The sequence below is a fragment of the Lepidochelys kempii genome, chromosome 8 (genome assembly GCF_965140285.1).
Source record: "Lepidochelys kempii isolate rLepKem1 chromosome 8, rLepKem1.hap1, whole genome shotgun sequence".
Lineage (NCBI taxonomy): Eukaryota > Metazoa > Chordata > Testudines > Cheloniidae > Lepidochelys > Lepidochelys kempii.
In genome coordinates, this window is record NC_136387.1 from 35,226,881 (window position 1) to 35,249,436 (window position 22,556).

At 49.0% G+C, this 22,556-nt stretch overlaps 1 protein-coding gene and 1 long non-coding RNA gene across 2 annotated transcripts in view; one reads left to right on the forward strand and one right to left on the reverse strand.

The window, feature by feature from the left end:
• LOC140915766 (uncharacterized) overlaps window positions 1-22,556 on the forward strand; it is a 62,222-nt gene that overhangs the window by 19,820 nt on the left and 19,846 nt on the right. Inside the window, exon 2 of the long non-coding RNA XR_012160277.1 lies at window positions 21,016-21,145. This is a non-coding gene — a long non-coding RNA (uncharacterized LOC140915766). The remainder of the gene's footprint in view (window positions 1-21,015; window positions 21,146-22,556) is intronic.
• Window positions 5,180-9,709, reverse strand: PROB1 (proline rich basic protein 1). The gene has a single exon (XM_073358178.1). The coding sequence runs from the start codon at window positions 9,707-9,709 to the stop codon at window positions 5,180-5,182; it is 4,530 nt and encodes a 1,509-aa protein (XP_073214279.1).

Sequence of the window (22,556 nt, forward strand, 5' to 3'; positions counted from 1 at the left end):
TCCTGTTGCTTTTTTCTGGTGCCGCACGTGATCACATTTAAAAAACAAAACCAGATTAGCACCAGTAGACAACTGATCAGCTCTTGCATTTACTAGGAATCCAAATACTGATCACGCCATGTCCTGATCCTGCAATCAGACCCACAGACCAGAGCACTGTGAAGAATCTTGATGTCTGGGCTAATGTAACCCTAATTTACGCCCCTCTCTCCTGCTACACTAGCAGATCTGATTGCACAAGCAGGGTCTCCAGCAGATGAACCCATGCTTACCTTTGAAAAAAGGCCTTCTGTTTTTTTATTCCCCAGATGATGGACCCATTACACATTTCTTCTCTTTGTTAAAAGCTCACAATGTTCTGCAGTGCGGATCCTGCAGTGGATTCACTCCAGGCTAACATACTGTAACTGAGAGCAGGTTGTGCCCCTCAGTGTCTGGCCCATTTCTATAATACCAGCTATTTCACTTATATTTGGGCAGGAATGGTGTCCTTAGCCTCTGTTTGTCAGAAGCTGGGACTGGGTGACAGGGCATGGATCACTTGATGATGATCTGTCTATTCACTCCCTTTGGGGCACCTGCCATTGGCCACTGTCAGAGGACAGGATACTGGGCTTGATGGACTTTTGGTCTGACCCCACATGGCCGTTCTTATTTGTCAAATAAGGAGGGAATTTTCAAAAGCTCTCTGCATTGGCCTAACCCTACTCCCTTTGAAATCAACGGGAGTTTTGCCACTGGCTTGAATGGAGAGTGGAGTTAGGCCAATCAAAACTGAGTGCATTTGAAAATCCCACCCTATATATCTAATGACGAGCCTGCCCCATTGTTACGTGGTCACCTAATGACTGACCCTACTGCAGTGCACATGAGGATGGTGGAATGGTTCCTGTGGGAGTCTCTTCAGGCATAAGTGGCTTTCAGATCCCAGCTTTTACTGTTGCATTTAACATAGTTACTGGCTTTTAACTTCCCTAGTTTAAGATAAAAAAGAAAATATTTGAAAGCATCTTGAGTAATAAAATCTCATGCTTCAGGGCTGCTGCTGATCACTGATAGGGTCAGGAAGGACACTTCTCTCCTGATCTGGCACTGAACATATGATATTATGGGAGGGAAGGGTGCTTCTTTTATTGGATTTAGGGTACTCATAGACCTATGGCTTGCCCTAGTGTGGTATGGTGGGGATTACAGCTTGCTCAACATGTTGTCCTTTGCTCTGAACAGGTCAGCTTGTCATGGAGTCAGCATGTCAGGCGTTCCAGGATGGGTGCAATTTAGAAGGCTGATCAAGCTTTTCCCTGGCTGCTGTCCATGATAAACAGCAAAGGGATGAAAAGTTAAGGTGGCTTAGAAGGCTGGCAAGGGCTGTTGAGCTGTGTTCATCTACAGTGAACTTTCCCAAAAGCTCTGTAGTAGGCACAGAAAGGTGTTATCTATGATACTGCAAAGGTTTAGTGGGCTCATATGTCTTGCTTTCTGGCTGTAGATTTCCCTAGAGATACTCATCCCCACCTCTTGCCAGGCCATGATGGGCATTCCGCAGAGAAATACAGTTTAATTTACTTGTATACGATTCTTTTGCCCCCCCCCTGCATGAAATCCCATTAGTTCTGACGAGATTCCAGGATGTGACATCACAAATACCGGAGGTCACACTGCAGCCTGGGTAATCCATGGTAATCCATTGGATGTCGCCAAAAGATGCATTCTGGAATCGCATCAGAGAAGCAGGAAGTACTGAGAGGCTTTCCAAGAGGGCTAGAAAGAATTTGTAAAGGTTTACTTCTTATTATGAATTTGTCCTGCAGTAGTGCCTAGAAGGCAGGGCCCTGCTGTGCTGGGCATCATTTCTGTGCTGAATGCCTCCCACGGCAGTGTGATAAATAATAATCACACTTACAGAATGCACTTCATCGGTAGATCTCAAGGCACATTACAGAGATGAGTCACTATCATAACCCTCAGATGGGGAAACTGAGACATGCCGCATCTGAGTGACTTGCCCAAGCTCACCCAGTGAATCAGTGGCAGAGAGAGGACCGACACCATGACTCTGTCACCCTATTCACGTGCCTATGCTGCGTTCTCTCAGGGCGGGGGCATAAGGGATCGAAATCGCTGCTTAGCTCAGGTTTCATGCTTGATTTGCAGTTCACCTTTAAGCACCACTATTAAATTACCCCTTCCCATTTCACACACACTATTCAACCTGCATCAACCCTCCTTTCACCTGACCAGATATCAATTCCAAGGAGCTAGAATGGCTGGACCTAATACCTCTGGCTCCTGCCCAGCCAGGACGTCCAAGCTACTCCAGGGCTGGCAGCTCTAAAGCATAGCAGTGTTGAGCTGTTAGCTAGAGATTCTCATTAAACCTTGTTAAAACTCGGCACAGGGCCCTGCCTACACTTTGGCCTCAGAAAGGCAAATATCCCCTCTAACTCCGTCGCCCTTTGCTCTCATTCCACCTCCCCCCACATCACTTCTGCTCCCCTCTTCCCTGAGCCAGCCACGTGTTTCTCCCCACTACACACTGCTGAGCAGCCTCACTCTCTGCACCCCAGACAGTCCTTCCCCCTGGCTGACTCTGGTCCCTGAGGGCTGCTCCGGTTTCCTTTCCTCTTGCGGTGCCATGGTTCCTAGGAAAGGCAGCTGAGCTGGTTCTGCCTTGTTTCCAGCCTCTCTGGCTGCTTCCTTACACTGAGCCTGACACCTGCAGAACAGCTGGAAACCAGTGAGCTGGCCCGTGAGCAGGGAGCTGTCTGCAAAGCAGCAGCAAGAGCTCTGCACCACTGCCCTGGACGCTGAAGCTCAAACACCCCTGGGGCCCGATCCTGTGAGGCACGTTCAGATGCACAGTTCTTCACCCGAGCCATGCCCCTGATGTCAGTGGGATTCCCGCGGGGGGCAAAGGCCACTCGCACTGAGAAGGGCTGCGCGATCGGGCCTGCAGGCTGGGTCTAGCACCAAGCTGGAGCATGTGATGTGCTTTCTACACCAGCAGACTGCCTGCATTTTGAATGTGGACAAAGGCAGGACCTCCCCTGGCCACAGAGGAAGGTTTAGACCGTGTTCATACACAGTTTCTGTACCCAGGTTACCAGCAGCAGCTCTGATCGTTTACACTGGAAGAAGTTTAATAATTGATTAACTCTCTTCTCATGCTTCCTACTGCTTGCTTATTTTCCACACGTCCAGTGGGGTTGGACTGGGTCCAGTACTGACCATCTGCTGAGCACTAAGATGCAACTTACTAAATACATCACTAAATAGCCATTGCCTTCCATGGTGACCCATATGAACCTCTTGTTTCCTTGTGCCCCCTTGTCTGCCTGCCTGTCTGTCTCCACCTGTTGTCTTTTGTTATATTTAGATTGGAAGCTCCTTGGGGCAGGGACTGCCTTTTTGTTCAGTGTTTGTACAGGGCCTGGCACAACTGGGTCCTGGGCCATGACTGCAGCTCCTTGACGCTGCCACAATGTACATAAATACATTAATTATCCTAATAGTTATTAACAGACGTGCTTTGGACATACTGTAATTTTTCTTTTCTATACAGCAAAGGACAAAAGCGCCAGATTCCTTAATTATTTCTCACTCAGTTCTTTGGGCCAGGACCTCAGCGGGGGAAAACAGGTACAACCTCATATGATTTCAGTGGTACCAGTCTGATTTACACCAGCTGAGGATCTGAGCTGGTGTGGGGCGGGGAGGTCTGACTACACTGCAGTCACTGGGCATGAGTGCAACTTGAGTTGCAACTTGCAATCTTTTAATCTAGTCTGGGTAATTACTTGCTGGGTTTGCCCAAACTGCCGTGGGTTTACTGCTCTCGCACCGGAGCTAGCTAGCTCGAATCTGTCTCATCAAGCTGCGACCAACCCTACTGCAGTATAGACATACCCTGGGAGCATGTAGGCCAAAGAAACCAAAGGAATAACGATGCAGTGAAAAATATGTCAGAACAAGAACAAATCATTGCAAAAAAAGGCAAAGCCAAGCCCAATAGCAACTGTTTGCAGTGTCAGGTAAGAGGTTAAGCAGGCAGGTAAGAGCCTTAAGAGTTTAAGCAGGACTTACGTGGTGTACCTTTCCTCTGCAGGGCTGCATTTCACTCAGCCAGCCCCGCAAAGCAGCCAAGAAACAGCTAAGATTTCCCACAGGTCTGAGAACCTATTTTTAAAAATGATTATTGACCCTTTTTGCTAATACTGAAAATACTTGGACAAGTTCCATAACAGCTCTCACAGATTCCCAGGCTGTCACACCATGACTAGCCAGGCTGCCCTCCTGCAGGGTAGAAAACTTCCCTGAAATAATTTTACAGTCAGCTTCCACAGCCAGTAACCATAGCCCATAATGCAGCATGCCCTCCCCTTTTCACAGACTCTTTGCTTGACAGGACAAAACAAGCTGGGAGGTGGTATGCATTCCAGCCTTCATGCATGCAGCCCCTTGAAACAGCGATCTTCACAAATAAAAACTAGGCTGTGTGGGTAATTTTTGTAATGCTGACTAGTGGAAGTTTTGTCTTTCAAAGCGAAAGAGTGGGTTTCTCCTGGACAGCATCCGACCAATACAGAGTAAGCAAAAACCAAAATAAAATGATTGTTACCTGGCACAGGGCCCGATCCTGATCCACTTAGTGCTGAGCACATATAACTCTGGTGGCTGGTGAACAGCACCTCCCAGGATCAGGCCCAGCATTAGAATAGTTTGTTCTGTGCATCAAGAAACAGATCAGCAGTTATGGATGAGAGGCTGCTAGGCTAAATCCTGGTCCCTTTGAAATCAATAGCAAAATTCCCATTGACTTCACGAGCACCAGGATGGTCAGGGCTGGTTACATTTAATTAGTCTGGCTATTGCGTTCTTCATTCTCATTAGGAACCAATGAGATGAACCAGAAGTGATGTGCCCCGTGCTGTCTTCTTGGTGCACTGTTACCTCTGATTTGCTTTGGAAGCCCAAACATCTGGACAAGGGGAGCAAAGTGTAACCAGCAGGGTCAGGCAGTGGGTCTCTCTCTCCTTTTCCACCACATCTTGGGGACTGCTGTAGGCTTGACTTGTTTTCAAGTACGAATAGTCAGAAATAAATACGCAATACACATTCATTGAGGGGAAACCCACCATTTTAACCCTCCGTGTGCTGCAGGTTCATTTGGGTGAGGGTCTCACATCCGGAACAAGGGCCCTTTCTCCGGCATGGAAGGACTGAAACTTGCAGCTGGGGAGAACAAAGGCTGATTAGGGCTAGGACTTGAATTCATCCCAGTAGGAATATAATATAAACTCTCCATGTAGTTGCAGTCGGTGGCTTGAGTAGCTGGTGGAGCTTCGCCTTTTGGACCAGGGCTGAAGATTTCAGTAACATTTGTATTTTCTTGACCAGGCTGTTGGTTTGGCAGATCGGGGTGGACGGATGGCACAGTCACAGGAGGAGGAGGAAACCCTGGGAATCCCGGATATGGTATGTAGGGCGGTCCATAAACCCCTGGATTCATGACCAGTGGGTTGAAAGGAGTTGGGTAAAGCCTACTATGTGATGCCAAGGGGACTGGTGGTATCAACACTTCAAGGTACTGGCCTGTCTCTGGGTCATAGAGCATTTTCAGCTGCGGCTGTCTGGGAGGTTCCATGTAGTAGCACTTCCCGCTGTCTGGATCAACGAGCATTTTCCTGTGAGCCTGGGGCTGGGGAGCAAAAGACCTGGTGGGGCTAGGGGCACTTCTGCTGCCCGGTGAAATGCCATTGTTCCTCCTCAGGAAATTGGGTGAGTCGTTGACTCTGCAGCGGGGCTGGACATGGCTTGGCTGGTCATGCACGGCGTGGTCCGTGGCTGTCTTGCCCTCTGGTGCTTTCGGCTGAGGAGACTCATTGCTCATTGTGCTCATGGGTGCTTCCCTGCCTGGCTGGAAGGACACGTTGGAACTGACCAAAGTGTGGTGTGGATGGGAGGGCACCAAGGGCTTAGGAGCTGCTTCGGGTTTCTGGGCTTTTACAGGAATCGTTAAATAGTTGGCATTCTCAGCATGGGTGGCTGTGAAATATTGCTCGTTTCCTGCCTGCTGTCTGTTCAAGTGATCCCAATTCTCCCTCTGATCTTGGAGCTTTCCAGCTGGGGGCGATGGTGCAGCAGAAGGAACTCCTGGTAGTCTGGTTCCTTCGCTGTATTCCTTTGATCTCAAGGGGGTATTGGAATTGGCACACTCTGGAGACGTGCGGGTTGCTGGCACAAACACTTGGCTATCCAACGGCCTGGGGGCATCAAACATTTTGTTCTGGGCCTTCTGCTGATGCGAACTGTTAGCAGACTGATTGTTTGCTGGCATGTTTGTGTGGGATGTTTGGGTACTTGTCACTGTTGACTTTATGGGCTGTAGATGTCTGTAGCCTTCCTTGGTCGATTCGGAGACCTTGTTTTCTTCTTTTGGACTGACAGAATAGTCTTGACTGTTGCGAGGTGTCAATGAGATGATCTCAGTGGATAAATGCTTCTGAAATGGCCACTCAGACTCCTTGTGACCTGGCCTGGCAGTGTTGTGATTGATGTCAGTGCAGTTCTTGGTGTCCTTAGGAGAGGCTGAAGATGGAAACAGAACAGCTTCACTTTTTTCTAGTGAGTTGCAATTAGCTTGTGTCAATGAGTCTTTCGTAGCCCTTCCATTCGAAGCTGAGTAAGTTGGAGCAGGGAAGTGGTCAGCTTGTGTTCTATGTGGATGCTTGGAAAGAGAACTGTTGACCTTGATATTAAGCTGGGATTCCATCTGAGGTGCTTTCCTCGTGGCTTTGGAAGATGGTGTTACATTTAGCTCACTCCTCTCATAATGCACTTGTTTATTTTCAGGCTTTAGTTGGGGTTCTTCATTCCCAGCCACAACCTTCTTCTTGGACTGAATTTGAGTGATGTGCATTGAAGATTCACTCACTGCAGTGCATTTGCTTTCAGTAAGACTGGCAGGTCCATCCACGTGGGGCTTAGTGATGGGGTTTAAAGTGGCACTGTGTTGCAGGTCACTCGCTCTCTGATCTGGTATGGAAACCGCTGACACATCTAAGTTCAGCGGCTGCTCCCGGTTTTTTCCATGTGAATGGGTCTTTGTTTGCACATCATCTTTGCGACACACCGAGGTACAGTGTATAAACAGAGGGGAGGTTGCAGTGGACTCCTTTGTTGATAGGCTTACACTATCCCCACTGTTGGTTTCTTGGTCTATATTGAAGCTGTCTGAAGATTTAAAGCACAAGCTATAGGTGTTCTTAACTAACTTTCTGACATCCCTGGGCTGATGTATCCGCCCCTTCCCTTTATTCTCTGTCTTCTTGGCTTTCTGAGTGCATGATGCTTCAGGGGGTCTGCTTTTCTCATCATTGCGTGATCTGCAGGAAGTGGGCAAAATGAGAGTGGAATGCTTGGTGCTCTGCACTGCTGCTGGCCTCTTCTCCTCAGCACCTCCCTCCGGAGTCAGCTGCCTGGAGACATTCAGCATCTTCTGTTGCTGCTCGGGTTTGCTATGTGGGATCAGTTTCATCTCCTGCGTTGTGGACGTGAAGATGTTCCTGGCTGGATCCCTGGGCACCACTAAGCTTTTTGGCTTGAAAGGGACCTTCTCCTCTTTCCGTGACGTGTGCTCGTTCTTGCTGATAGCTCGCTGCTTCAAACTGGGCCATGGCTTTTGTGCTTTGGAAAACGTCGGGGTGACACCCAAGCCTTTCACCTCAGCCTGCTTGGATTCAAACAGGGCACGAGCTCTCCAGTATTCTTTCCTCTCTCTGGCAACCTGCTTCCTGCTGTCACCTGAATCCCCGTTCATATCATCTGCCAAGATGGGGAGTGGCTTGGGCTGGGTGGCTTCTTGAGACTTCAGTCTTTCATTCAGCTCATTGAATGTCTTTTTCAGCTTGCAGACATTTTCCCTTTGCTGCTCGTTCAGCACTACCCCTTTGGTAGGCCGCATGGCATCTGTACTTTCTTGGCTCATTGACTCAGACCTTTCACTCATTGAATGACTCTGCAGATCTTCAGCTGAACAGCTGCAGTCAGACTTGGACAGAGAACTTGACTTCCCTTCCGTGAAATCCCCCACAAGGTCCGTACTTACGGAGGATGGTACAGAAGAAGTCAAGCTGCCCTGCATCGATTTCTGCTCCATTCTGATCCTCTGCTCATACTGCATTTTCTTGGCCAGCACATTTTTCACCAGGCAGGAGGCCATCCTGGTTTTGCTGTACGAGTCGTCTAATGACGCTGTTCTCATAAACTGTTTGTAGTTTATCCTGAATTCATCGCTGATGGTCCTGCCCTTCAGGCAGGGGTTGTTCCTGGGTGCTGCAAAGGGCTGATGAGCAGTGCAGTCCCCTGCTCTGAGGAAACTCATCTGATTCCTGTCTCTCTGCTTTAGCTGGATCTGCCTCTTGGGCACAGTCCTCTTTTTGGAGTGGCCCTTTTTGCCGTCGGCACTTTCCAAAGCCACATCAACACACTTGAGCGGGTCCTTCCCGAATGAGTAACTGGGCGGATCTTTTTCTGGGACTTGGCTGCCAGCAGGGAATTGTCTGCTGCCCTTTGCCTGGCTGACCACCTCTGCTTTTCTCAGCTCATTACGTGTTGACCACCTGTTCATTCCATTACTGTCTTCTGACAAGGAATTGGACAAGCTAGATGATGTCCTGTTACTAGAACTGTACATATGTAGGGAACCACCGTGAGGGCACGAGAGGCTCCGGAACGACAGAGCAGTGAGCTTCTGAACTTCATTATCAGCCTCTTCGGAGTCGCTCCCAGCGCTGGAGTTCTCAGCGCAATACTGGGGGTAGGAGGCCTTGCTAATCACAGGAGCTCTGCTGCCCTTCGTATTGCGCACTTTGAGGAACATCTCCCTGGGTTTCGGTGCATTGAATCGTAAAGGTGGATCCAAATATTTAGACCCACCGCCTCCAGGCTGCAGCTCTCTTGTGGCTAGACCCATCCTGCTGCTGTACCCTGGAGCAGAGCTATTCTTAGCAGGGCCTGTGATTGACATCTGAACCTGTTGCTTCTCCTTGGCACTGAGGTAGCCTCTGTATCTGCAAACTTGATTGCTTGTGGCACACTCCCTGCCTGCCTGGGGGCTCAAGGTCCTCTCAGCTGTGGCTGTTAAACTCCCCCCTGAAGCCCGGCTTCTATTTAAAGCTGAATGAACTACGGCTGCAGAGGCAGCAGCACAAATATCACCAGCATCTTTGCTGTTCTTATCAGGCAGCTCCCATGTGGCTTTGTCAAAATCGCTTAGCGTCCCATGTAGTTGCCCCGCTGTGTCCTCAGAAGCGCTTGGCCAGAACCCTTTCACGCCAGCCGGGCTCCGTTCAGGAAGGCTCACCGGTGCAGTTTTGTTCTTGCAATGCAGGTCGCTTTCATCATCTGGGTCACCATCAGGCGGCTGGGTTAACAGAGCGTCCCCTTCGTCTTCCAGAGACTCCGTGCAGTCCTTAAAACTCTCAGCCCCCTCTGAGCACAGAGCAGTGTGGTAAGAGGAGACAGAGGAGTCCGATGTGTCCTTTAGGGGGTCTCCTGGGGACTGGCTAGGTGTGTGGCTGTTCTTTTCTGAAGCAGCTTCTTTGCATTCAGAGTCACTGAAGGTCCCCTCCCCACTTAATCCATCAGGCTCAGGGGGCTGCCCCGGCCTAGAGAACTGGACAGTATTTCTTTTCGCTGCAGGGATCATTTTTTATTCCCTGCAGCACATGCTAGGTTCAGAGGAGTCCATTTGAAAATGCAACTCAGGCACCTCTTTATATTTGTTGGAGCTGGTGCTATTTCCCCTGGGACTTGAGAACCTGATCTTCTCCGGGGGCGCATTTTCCATCCCCACCGTTTGATACGGTCATAATAAAGAGCAAAACCTGTTATAGGTTGCCAGCCTAGGAAAGGAGAAACAAACAGATATCATATGCTAGCAGCACAACTGACAATAACTGCCCAGAGCCAAGGTATCAGTGATTTATTTTTGTTTTCAAGCAAGGCAACGGAATGAAAAGTTCAGCTCGACAGTATGTATTCAGGAAGCCGTTCCGAAATGCAGCCAGCTATACACTATGCTCTGAGAAACAGCTGTGAGATGCAGTCCTAACAAAATACCCGCATGGTTCTCATGCACAGACTGCTCAGCTGGGGAGGTGCTGTGAGAGGCAGCACCCTTTCCATAATCTAACAGGTCTCTGCCTAGATTGCCCCTTTCATGTACGGCGATTTAGTAGCCACCCTCCCCAAAAATGGCCAGGATGCTGAGAACAATACTAAACATCCATGAATAAATCAGAGATAAAGATCATAATATTATAGAAATGCAGGGCTTGAAGGGACTTTGAGAGGTCGTCTGGGCCAGCCCCCTGCGCTGAGGCAGGACCCAGTAAAGCTAGACCATCCTTGACGGATGTTTGTCCAACCTGTTCTTAAAGACCTCCAGTGATGGGGATTCGCAACCTCCCTTGGAAGCCTATTCCAGAGCTACACTAGCCTTCTGGTTAGTTTTTCCTAATATCTAACCTAAATCTCCCCTGCTGCAGATCAAGCCCATTACTTCTTGTCCTACCTTCAGTGGACATGGAGAACCATTGATCACCGTCCTCTTTAGAACAGCCCGTAGCATATCTGAAGACTGTTATCTGGTCATCCCCTCTCTCAGTCTTCGTTTCTCAAGACTGAACACGCCCAGGTTTTTTGTGTTACAAACAAGCATTCACAAAAAAGTTCCCTTTATTATGAGTATTAGATACTCAGGTCCAAGCGGTTTGGATGCCCAATTCCCATTAAAATTAACAAGAACCAGGCATCTCTCAACCCCCCTAGACTGTTTGGAAAGTCTTAGCCTCAAAATTCATTCTGTAACAACACAAGCCCCTTAAAGCTGGATCATTTCCAGCTGTACTTTTCATGTAAATTATTAAAATGTTTTATTAGTGAAAAAATCCGAGCCCTGTTGGGCAGCTCTTGTGCCGTGTAATATCACTGCAGGGTGAAATTTTCCAAAGCACCTAAGTGACTTAGATTCATACCCAGATTTTAAAGCCAGAAGGGACCGTTGTGATCACCTCATCTGACCTCCTGCAAAACACAGGCCATAGAACTTCCCAGAATTAATTACTTTTCAAATCCAGTAGCTGTGGCTGATCTAGAGCATATTTTGAAGTATTGAGGGCTGTATGGGAATTTCAAGCTACCACTTTAAGACTGTGGAGGGCTTGTTAGTCCTGCTGGCAGGCTAGGGGGCTTGGTAAGGAAACCTCAAAGTGTACATTCAGAGTCAGTCTGAAAAGGTCCAGTTTAAAGAAAGGTGGGGTGAGTTGTGCCTCTCGCTGCCTTACAGAGCAGCCTGTTTTCTCTCTCTTGGGATCATGGTACTCATTCTGGATTTTAAGACAGAAAGTAGTGGTATGTTGCAAGCTTCCAGCAAGAGTATGCATATTTTTTATCTAACTTCTCAGTATGTGTGCCATGAATATAACACACAGCTTTTAGAGAAACATCCAGTCTTGATTGAAAGATTTCTAGTGATGGAGAATCCACCACAACTCTCTCCAGAGGACTTAGGCACCTAGGTGCAGATTTTTAAAGGGGTTTAGGTGCCTAACTCCCATTGAGAATTAGGGGCCTAAAAACCTTTGAGGACCTGACTGTTAGGTGCCAAAGTGCAATTGACTTTTAATGAGATTTAGGCCTTGAAGTCACAAGGTGCTTTTGAAAAAACCTGAATGTAATTATAATACTAATGATGGTTAATCACAGATAAGCACTTTTATTAATCAACAGGCTGGGTTTCATTTTTGCCTTTCAAAAGAACTCCCAGTAGGGGAAAGACCCTCTCACAAGCAAGCAGTGCCATTAGCTTTTATCATTTTCCTCCAGGCAAATTGATTTTACTGGGCGTCAGCACCTTCACAGGCATGTCCTCCTCATGCTAATCTGTAGCCCCAGGGTTCCCCAGTGCATATTTATTTTGCTACTATCATTGTGGGATTGCACTCAAAACTGCAAAGACAGTGAAGAAAGCAATTTCAGTGTGAACGGTTGTTATTGATTAATAAGAATGTATTTATACAGCTCAGGGTTACAGAGATCTGGCCTTGGCCTGCCAAACTTCACTCGGGCAAGTAGCGGTTGCTCATGCAGGCAGGCCCTTTGGAGTGACTGGATTGTGTGAAAGGATTACTCGTCTGAGGAGGGATTTTTTAGGCTCAAGCCAGAGGCAAAATTTACAGCAAGTAGAAACAGGCCCTGTGCTGGGAATGTGACAGATCCCTTTACAAACAGCAGTTCAGAACCAGCTTCTCAGGGAGGGCCTTGATGGCATTTTAAAATTACAGATGCTTGGCAAACTGGCCCGCCAGGATCACTGACTCAGTGTCTGGAGACAAAGAATGCAGCTATCGATTGTATATGGAGGGAATGTTTCATCTGGAAAGGAGATATTTACTCAACACCTCTGGATTAGCTCATACCCATGACCTCCCCCAGCTGCTCAGGCCCAGACCCTTCCTGGCCCTACAGGGTCTGGATTGAGGGCAGGGTCCAAGGAGATCCCGAGTGAGGGCCAGGTAGAATTACACTCCCTGAGTGCAGGCCTGAGCCCAAAGGGGTGGGGACACCTGGAGAAGAGGTGGTGCCAGGGCTCTGTCTCCCATCCCCCACTATTTTGTGTAGCAGTGGGCACACTGGCTGTGTGCAGGGGCATTCTTCTTACTTGAGGCAAAACGCCTCTCACTCCGCGCTTAGAAAAAACAACAATTATTTGTCATGGGAAATTTTGAAAATTTTTCATTACAATAGTTTTTTTTAAACGAGTGAAAGTTTTGTTGGGTTTCCAACAAAAAACGGGAACCCCCTGCCTCCCAAATGTGCGGTTTTTGATACACAATTTTCAATAAAACATGTTCAGTTTTCAAAAACAAAAATGAGACAATCTCTACCAAAGCTCACAACATTTTCTACTGATATTTTTTTCAATTTCCAGGGTTCTCAATGAAAAACTGGCCAACTTTGAGGAAAATAATTTTTTTTAATGCAAAAATATTTTAATGAAACAATGTCCAGCTGCTCCAAAGGGAGCAGTGCCTGTCCCTTGCTGTGGATTTTGCTTACAAGCCACATCAAAACCTCCATTGTTCTGTGCTGCTTCCACTGAAGGCCGGGGGATAGTTTGCCATTGATTTCAAGGAGAGCAGCAGTAGGGTCATTAGTTCTATAGTCTGGAAAACCCCCCATTGTTTGCAGTGGGAACAGAATCGGGCCCTAGGAGAAGAGCATAGGCTCTGGCCCTTAGATAGCTCAGAACAGGATAAAAGTTGGACTCAAAGCCTCAGTCTGAACCCTACTGGGCGTTGAGGTAATTTGGATCAGATCCAGGGCTGAACCCTGCAGTTCAAACCCATCTCTAAACCGAAGGGTCACTTTGCATGGCATTTATTTCCCTTTCTCTAAGAGATGAAGGATAACAGAGCAGCTGCCTTTTTGCTGCTCAGGGCACCCTTGGCAATATTTACGAATATAAGTATTATCACTACAGATCCTTTGGTTTCATCTTGCTCCCCCAACCAGTAATGGCCTGACAAAAAGCAAGCACTGAGACTCTCCCCAAACCACCCCCCTCCAAAAAAAAAAAAAAAAAAAAAAAAAAGCCAGGCAATAGATGTGTTTTGCAGCATGCAAGGGGCAACATATATAGATGCTTTTGGACCAAGCTCTCAAGTTGAGGGCCCTTGCAGACAACACCCTGCTTGGACCCCCCTCTTTTTTTATACATAGGGGGCTCCAGCTTATTTTGCCTAAGCACTGACAAAAGGAAATCCACAGTTAAAATCAGTTGCACCAGGATCATTTATTTAATGTGGCTTTTCTGCATCCCTCATTTCAGAGATGCCTCTCCCCCCCCCCGCCCCGCCCCTGAGGATAAAACTATTCACAAGTGACTGCTAAATTAAGAAAGTTTAAATTACCTTTGGAAGTACTCAGGGTACTGTGGCAAGTAACCTGTGTTCTTGTGAGCATTTCACAGTTTCCAAATGCCAAAGGCTTTACCCAGCTCTCCGAACATCAGTGCCATAGTGAAATAAAGCTGAGACTGTTAAGGGTACATCTGACACTGACTTAGACAGTCATTTCACAGTGGAGGGATCCAACCACACCATTCCCAAAGTGGGTGCCAAACTTGTCTCAACGCCAAGAATTAATTCTGTCTCTGCAGAGCTTGAAACCAAATCTGCCTTTGGAGCTGACAGCTCCGAGCTCATCCATGTTTAGAAAAAGTTGTGTGAAGAAAGATCTTCTTGATTGGGTTCAAAGCACGTGGATCTGCATCTGAACATCAATAAGATGCAGAAGTGTCAGCTTCATAGCTATAAAATCAGATGCACTAGGCTGGTCTTACTGGAGATTATGGTCTGGGTTGTTGTTGGTTGTTAATATAGATCAGCAAAATAACAGCGGCAGGTGCTGATGCATCAGAGCTGTGCCAGGTTCAGAAGTAACTGAAGACTCCTGTTCAATTGGGTTCACATAGGGGACTAAATATAACCCTTAGCAATTAAAAAAAGATGTTACTAGAAATAACTCTCAGGGCAATTAACTCTTCTGCTTCAGACAACCTGCAGACTGTTTGCTTTGCTTGATCACCGGGTTATTTTAGGTGCAGCCTTTGGGGCCTGACCCTCCAGGGTGCTGAAGTCTAGGGGAGTTGCCGGAGGTCATCAATTTGCAGCAGAATCAGGGCTACATACTCCTCAAACTCTTACTGGAGGAGTTGCCTCCTGCAGTCAATTCCTTCACCAGAGACATGCCTGGAGCCCGACAGACATGCTAGCTGCAGTGAACTGTATTGTATGTTTGTAGGAAGGGATTTTCAGACATCTGACCAATTTGGGTTTGAAAATCCCCTCTTGTGAAGCATATGTTTGGGGCACCTGGGTCCTTATGGGTATGTCCTGTAGATTTTAACAAGGAATTAAGAAGTTTCTATAGAAAGGACTCTCAAACCTACAGAGCTTAATAGCGAATAAGGTCCTTTCCATAGTTTTTTTAAACTGTCCTATAGAATTCTGTAGCGGGGATAGAATTCCCTATTAAAGTCTATAGGATGGTATGACAAGCACTATAGAAAGTTGATTTTCCTCTATGAAACTCTGCAGGAGATGTCCAGAAAGGACAATATGCTAAAGCAACCAGATCGTTATTGACAGTTCTTTTGGTATTTTTCACCCAATCATTATTTTACATCCAAATAGTTGTATTATTTTTTGAGACTAGAGAAACAAATCCTGCAGGAGCTCAATGCACTGAAGGCCTGCCGTGGGTTGGGCCTATGATGCATAATGACAGTAGGTTAATAAAGCTAAATCACAGAGCAGCATTACTATGCCCTTGTCTTACTCAGCCTAGCACAGGAGTAAGACACCTCATGGCTTTGCTCAGCCTACCTGGATCTTGGGTCCAGGGTTTCTGAGACTATGGGGATGAGGGCCGTGTAAGCACACGACAGACAGATTGATTAAGCCTGGTGTGGTACGGAGCCCTTACCCTCTGCAATCCTCATGGGTGAGGAAGTGTGAGAGGAGAAGCAGAGCCAAAGCTCCCAACCACTCCCCCCCAGAGTGGCTGGTCAGACATAATGGGGGAGTAAGCTGCAGCCTGAGGAACCAGGAAGGGAATTGTGCCTCTGAGGGATGTCTCTGCAGCATAGGATCTCCCTTGGATGCTCCAGGGGGTGCGGCGTGGTGTCATTTATAAATCTCGCCTTGCTCAGGTCTCAGTCTGAAGGTACAATCTAGCCCACAGTAAACCTGCCATAAATAATAAACACCTATTCTGACTGGCCATCAGTCTCCACTCACAAAACAGCCTGGCATATGAGCTGCTGGAATCCTTCTGGCTTTGGAGGACACAAGTCTATGAGAGTGTGGTGAGCCCATATGACCATCTAGCTTTATCAAAAACCTGCAGAGGCTCTAACCATGGGAGTGCCAGAGTGAGATGTGTAAACCCAGGCTCCAGATGGCAGCCACTTTGAACGCCCCAAACTCACAAAGCCCTTGCTCAGGGAAACAAAGGAAGCACCTAAGCAGAAGGCATATGAAAGGCCCATAAACCACCAGAGGCTGTGCCACACAAGGATGCATGTACAACTAAATGAGTTGGTCGCAGGATCTGTCCATGCAGTTTGGCCCTTTAAAGATCTCGACTATTCTGGGGCAGCCTGGGGCAGCCAGCTAAGCATAAGACAAAGAGAGCCATGCTGGAGTTGAAATAAGAGACAAGCTTGGAGGAAAACCACAGGCCTAAATCCTGTTGATCTCTGCTGCATCCTAGTAAAGAAGACACCTTAAAAAGGCAGCTCTGAGACTGAGTGCCCTGCACACCCATTTCCTTGGGTTTCTTTCAGAGCCAATTAACAAGGTGTCACGCCCGTTCTAGGATCTCAAAGCCCCTTGCAAACATCCAGTAATCTTTGAGAAGGAGGCCAGGCCAGCATCAGTAAGACCCCATCCCTAGAGCAAGCCCGAATGCCCCTCAGCACAGGCAGAAAGGCCCATCTGTGCCCTCAGGCTGGGCTGGAGCGGGAGTCTGGCGCCTGCTGAGTCACTGTTGGGCCGAGTACTTGGGGCTTGACGTGGTGCCAAGGAAGCTGTGCTGTGTAAAAACCGATGCCCGTGCCACTAGAGGCTGCAATGGACACAGCTGATACCAACTAAACAAGCACATAAAGAAGTGGGCCTGACCCTGCTACAAGTTGCCCGGGCTTCACTGCGGCGCTGCCGGCACCTGGGCGCTCAGGTGCACACACCTCCGTGCACGGTCAGGGACTATGGTTTTCGCAGCTGCAGGAAATGCAGCACAGAGTGCGCGAGTGACTCGCCCAGGCTTGCACAGCGAGTCTGGGGCAGAGCTGAGCACAGCCCAGGAGTCCTAGTGTCCAGTCCTCTGCCCTAACCACTCGATGACACAGGCAGCAAGGAGTTGTGGCGCTAGCCTGCAGGCCTTCTGGGCATGCCAGGTAGGGCTGGTGGGCAAATGCTTCCCTCAGTCACACTGATGGAAATGTGGCGTACAGTGTCCCATAGGCATTGCCAGCATGGACCAGACCCACAGTCCAGCCACTCCACTGCCAGCAGCAGAGGAAGGTGCAAGAATCCCCCTCGTGGAAAATTACCGAATAACCTGCCCCTGGGGCAAGTTTTCCCAACCATTAGTGCCTGGCTCATATGCTGAAGTCTGGGGCTGAGAGCCTTCCAGCAATGCTTTATGCTATTGTGTGTACCTGTGAATGTCCCCCACCAAATGACCAGAGAGCGTAACTCTGACAACTAAGGGATGCTGCTGGGGGTGGGGCGGGGAGAGGGTCTGGCCTCCGGAAGGTCCAGTCACTGACGAGAGGAGGCAATCAGTTCTGGTCAGCGCTGGAATGTCACTGAGGGAGCCGTATACCTACCGTGTTGTTCAACGTGTATTACACACAAAGAACTTTGACACTGCAGCCTCCTGCCCTTAGCAATTAGGAAGTAACCCAAGTCTGACCCCGTCTGCTCCTGGCCCCTCCCGCCTACCCTTGTCCCAGTCCCAGTCTTCTTCCCAGCCCCCTCAGTTTGTTGTCCTAGTCCCAGTCTCCCCTTCACCCCTTCCCCCTTGGCTCTGTGTCCCACTCCCAGATACCCTCTGCCTCAGCCCAACTTCCCAATTTGAGACCCCACCTCAGCTCCATAGCCCGGGCCCCCATCCTACCTCCTTCAGCTCCTTTTCCCAGCCACTCCTCTGGCTCTTTGTCCCAGGCTCCTCCCATCCCTCTGGCCCCTTGCCCCAGTCTCCCCACCCTTCTTCTCCTTTCTGCCTGGGCACCAGCCAGGGGCATAGACACCAAGGAGACAGGCTTCCAACTCTCACTTCTAGTGCCCAGCCTGGAGCAGCCAGCCGCTGTCATTACAGGGAAAGTCCTGAGTCCTGTAGCCCTGGGCTGGGACATGCTCTGTCACTCTGTGGGCTTGGCACACGAGCAGCCTGGTCACATGCAGGGACTGAGTGTGCTGGAGCACGCTAAATTCCCCAAACATTCTGTCCCCACTGAGTGTGCTGGAGCACGCTCAGTGGGGACAGAATGTTTGGGGAATTTAGCTGCCAAACTCAACCACACCAAAATGGGCTATTTAAATGTAAGAAGAATCATATGACTGCCCAGCAGCCTTGCAGCTGTGGCCTTCGGGGTGACCGAGCCCTTGTCAATCTGTGTTACCTTGAGCTCATCAGACAGTGCCATTGTGAAGTAGTCTCTTGTTCAGCACAAAAGGTGATTTCATGTCACCATCATTGGGGAGGGGAAAGCTAGGAACCCAAAAGTGCTACTGAATGTGATCTTTTATAAACAGCCCTAGAAGAGTTAAGGGCTGAGGCAGCATGGCTCTCACAAGCTTTCAAGGTGGATTCATTGCTTTGTTCAATTCCTGTTTGCCTCTCCAGGATGAATAACATCACGCACAGAGTGCAGAGGAAGAATGAAAGTGGGAGTGGGACATATTTGGGCTTGGGACATACAGCCTGTTACACCAAAAAGGCCCCAGCTGGCTCAGCGCTCAAGCCTTGATCCCCAGCATTTGATTTCTGAACTCAGTGCCAGAAAAAGGGAGAGCATTTTAGAATCTGGCCCTTTTCATCACAAGCCGCTTTTATTCAGCGCTCATGCTGGTATGGTGACCAGACAGCAAGTGTGAAAAATCGGGACAGGGTGTGGAGGGTAATAGGAGCCTATATAAGAAAAAGACCCAAAAATCAGAACTGTCCCTATAAAATCGGGACATCTGGTCACCCTACATGCTGGAGGAACGCGAAATACTTGTCCATAAAGATCTCTCCGTTGCCCCGTCCTTGCTGTGTTAGCAGGACAGACCGTCTGTAACTGGGTCAGGTACTTCTTCGGTAATTATATGTGTGAGCTCATCGCAGCTGGCCATCTGTGAGCGCCTGCTTATGTATTAAATAGTCATCAATGTTCCTTTCTCTGGGGCGTTTCAGCAAAGGCTCTCATGACATGTTACAGACATTAATGAAGAAATCCTCACAGTGCTCCAGGAGGTAAGGCAGGGACAGGCCCCTCTGAACAGAATCTCCTCTGGAGTGGATGTGGTAGCTGTTAACAGCATCTACAACACCACAAAGCCATTTTAGGAATAGTGAGCCAGAACCTCGGCTACTGCATTGCTCCCTTGATGTCCGTGGGGCTACACAGTTGGAGATTTGGCCCCATCTCCAAATGAAAGTGCAAGACTTCAGGTAGCAGATGGGAATTAACCAAGTGGAAATCTGGCCAGGACACTGTTTGTACAGACCCCATATCACATAAGCATGTGCTTAAGACCTAAGGCCCAGATCCTCAAAGGTACTGAGGAGCCCAAAGACCTTTCAGCATGTGGGGGCTATATCCTTTTCTGAATTGGCCCTTAAAGGGCTGGTCTATGTGGGATATTATTGTGCAGCAAGCTGGGGTGTGACTTCCAGTGCACCAGCTTGCCGTGCAGTAACATCTCGTCCAGACCCTGCTACAGAGCACTGAAAAGCCGGGAGTGCGGCTACTACTTGTAAAGTGTTATAAGCCGAAGTCCACTCCAGGCCTTTCAGTGCATTCTAGCCATGCCCACACAGACTGTTACTCCTCGGCAAGCTAGTGTGCCATAGCCTCACAACCTGGCTTGCTGCACAGTAACGTCTCATGCAGACAAGCCAGAGTGCCGCAGGATTGTAGTGAGCACAAGGGACCAGGCTTTGGGGTTTATATTTCTTCTGAAGGAAAGCAGCACAGTGCCCTCTACCCTCCTGCTGGTGCTTTCGTGACTAAGGGTACGTCCACACTACAAAGTAAGCCCATGCTTGAACCTGGGCTCAAGCCTAACCCCCCTCGAGTCTACACTGCAATTGCACTAACCAAGGGCTTAGACCCAGGGTCCCAGGACCCTGCAGGGCTGGAGGGTCCATGCTTGAGTTAAGCTGGGACCCAGGGTCCAAGCTCTATTGCTTTGAAGTGTAGACACTGCCCCGCTTGACTCACGTTCCAGGAGTCAGCTAGAAGTATCCCACAATTCCATGGGATAACTTCCTCAGTCCTCTCTAGGCAAACAATCTGAAATACATGCTGTTGATAACAGGAGCCTGTTTCCACCCTGTGAATGACAGCCACTCCAGTCAGCATTAACACTCTCCTGAGCACCAATCTGCAAGCACACTACAGAGAGCCTCTGGGCTTTGCAATAGAGAGTGAAGGCCTCAAACCTTTTGCAAAGGGAGCTGCTTCAAACCACCTGTGATGCGCAGGGTGGGCAGTAACGTTTTCCCACAGTGCATCACGGTTCTAGGACTCGAATGACCATATTTTGGGGGGGAGTGAGAACGCTAGGGACTCTGGGATATGGTTATTTTGACTCCGGTCTGTGCTCTGCAGTGTGGAGGCCAGAGCCCTAGGTTCGAGCACAGGTTTAAAATGTCTTAATGTAGGGTTAAAACACAATGTAGCTGCTCAAGCCCCGGGTTCGCTAATGTGGGTCAGCTGACTCGAATCCGCTAAGCCTGGGCTCATATTGCGGTGGACACATAGCCTGAGGAAAGTGCTTTGTGCACTGACTCACATGCGTGGCCAAGCCTGTCTGCTGTGAACTCTGCAGAATGCCCTTTGCAGCGATGTGTGTTAGACAGGGCCCTCTGCACAGAGCCTGTCAGAGAAGGAGGGTGACATTATTGTGCTCTAGGTAGCCCAGGGTAATGCTGGAATAACACCACTGGAGTCACTTGTGTAAAGGAGGTAGCCTAGTGTGTTTATGTGAAATACAACCAGTGTGGCAGGGCTGTTTGAACATGCAAGACTCTCCCAGTTCTGTGCTGCATGTGTGCAAAGGAACTCAGGCTCAGCCCCCTCAACAATGGAAAGCCCTCTCAGCTGTCCAGTGTTTGTTCTATTAGTTCTATTAGTATTTGCCTCACAGTCACAATATTGCTTCCATTAATTAGGGTTCAGAGCCTACTGGTCCCACCCCATGCGACAAACAGCTGAATTTGGTCCAGACCAGAAACAGTCGATGAGCCTCAGGATTTCTTTATAGGCTGAGCTCTGGCAGGACCTGCAGCGAAGCAGTTTAAGGTATGTCTACACTTGAGCAGCCGAACTACAGAGCTGTAGCTGTGCCCCGGTAGCGCCATAGCATAGACGCTTCCTACATGGACAGATGGGGTTTTTCTGTCAATATAATCTACTTCTCGGAGCGATGGTAGCTGGGTCGCTGGAAGAATTCTCTCACCCTCCTACATCAACAGTGGGGGTTAGCTCACTCTAACTACATTGTACAAGGTACAACATTTTTCACAGCCTGAGCAATGTAGCTAGGTTGATCTAATTTTCACCTGTAGACCATTCCTTAAGGCTTATGCCATAGTCCTCTGTGAGATGGGATCAGCAAGGCAAGGCCATGGTATAACAACAAGCCTCCCTGTGTGGTTAGTCATGTGCTTATCCTAATGGGGCTAGAGTAGGAAGCAGGATGAGGGGGCACTGCCTTAAGAAAGTGCTTTGTCCCACGAGAACTCTGCCCTCGGATACGTGTGTAACCCCCATGGGGCTGAACCTTGCTCTCAGTGAGCCTAGCGCACAGCAGGGGAGTCACTACAGATTTACACAGGGGATACACTCAGATGCTGCTTCCTTAGTGTAAGATTCACACTTGCAACTGATGGCCAAACTGTGTCTCCCCTGGGGAATTGAGACTGCTCCAGAACCATCACCCTTGGGAAAAACAGAAGTAAAATATCTACTTCCCTCAGCTTTACTTCCCTCAACCATGATCAACTGATCATGTTGCCAACTACCCGCTGCACAACACATCCCTCAGGGGCTCTGCAGCCATCACCTATGGCTTACTTGAGCTACCAGGACTCCAGCGTAGCCCCATCTGGTACACCAGCAGCAGTCCCTTGACATCCAGAGTGTCCCACTATAGCTCAAGCTCAGACGGGGGGGAGCTAACAAGCTCCCTGGCCATGAGTAGGGCAGTAGAGGGAAGAGGAAGGGAGGCATTTGTCCATGCGTGGAGAGTCTCAGTTTACTGGGTGTTTGCCATTCCCCTCCACACCCCATCTGCACACTCCAGGGGGGTGTCACTGTGTTCGGAGGCGGCACCTCCGGCTGTGACTGGCAGGAGAGCAGGCACCTGCAGGGTGGAGTTTGTCTTTTCCTTGTTCTGCTCTTCTCCCGCTTCACCCATCTCATCACCCCCCACGGCTGACCCCTCTCAGCTCCTCTCAGTTCTTCTCCCCAACTTTCCACCCCCATCCACCCCAAATTAAGCAATGCAGGGGCCCCTCTGGCTAGGCCACACCATTATCCCATGCAGCTTGCTGCTCCCTCTCAGCTGCTCCTTATGCAGCCCCCCTATCACCACAGGCTTCCACAGGGACTGCAGGGTCTAGGGCAGCCAAAAACACAAGGCTCAGGCAAGGGAGGGGAGTTTGGGGAGCTGGGTTTAACAGGGGTGAGAAGGAAACTGAGAGGGCTCCAG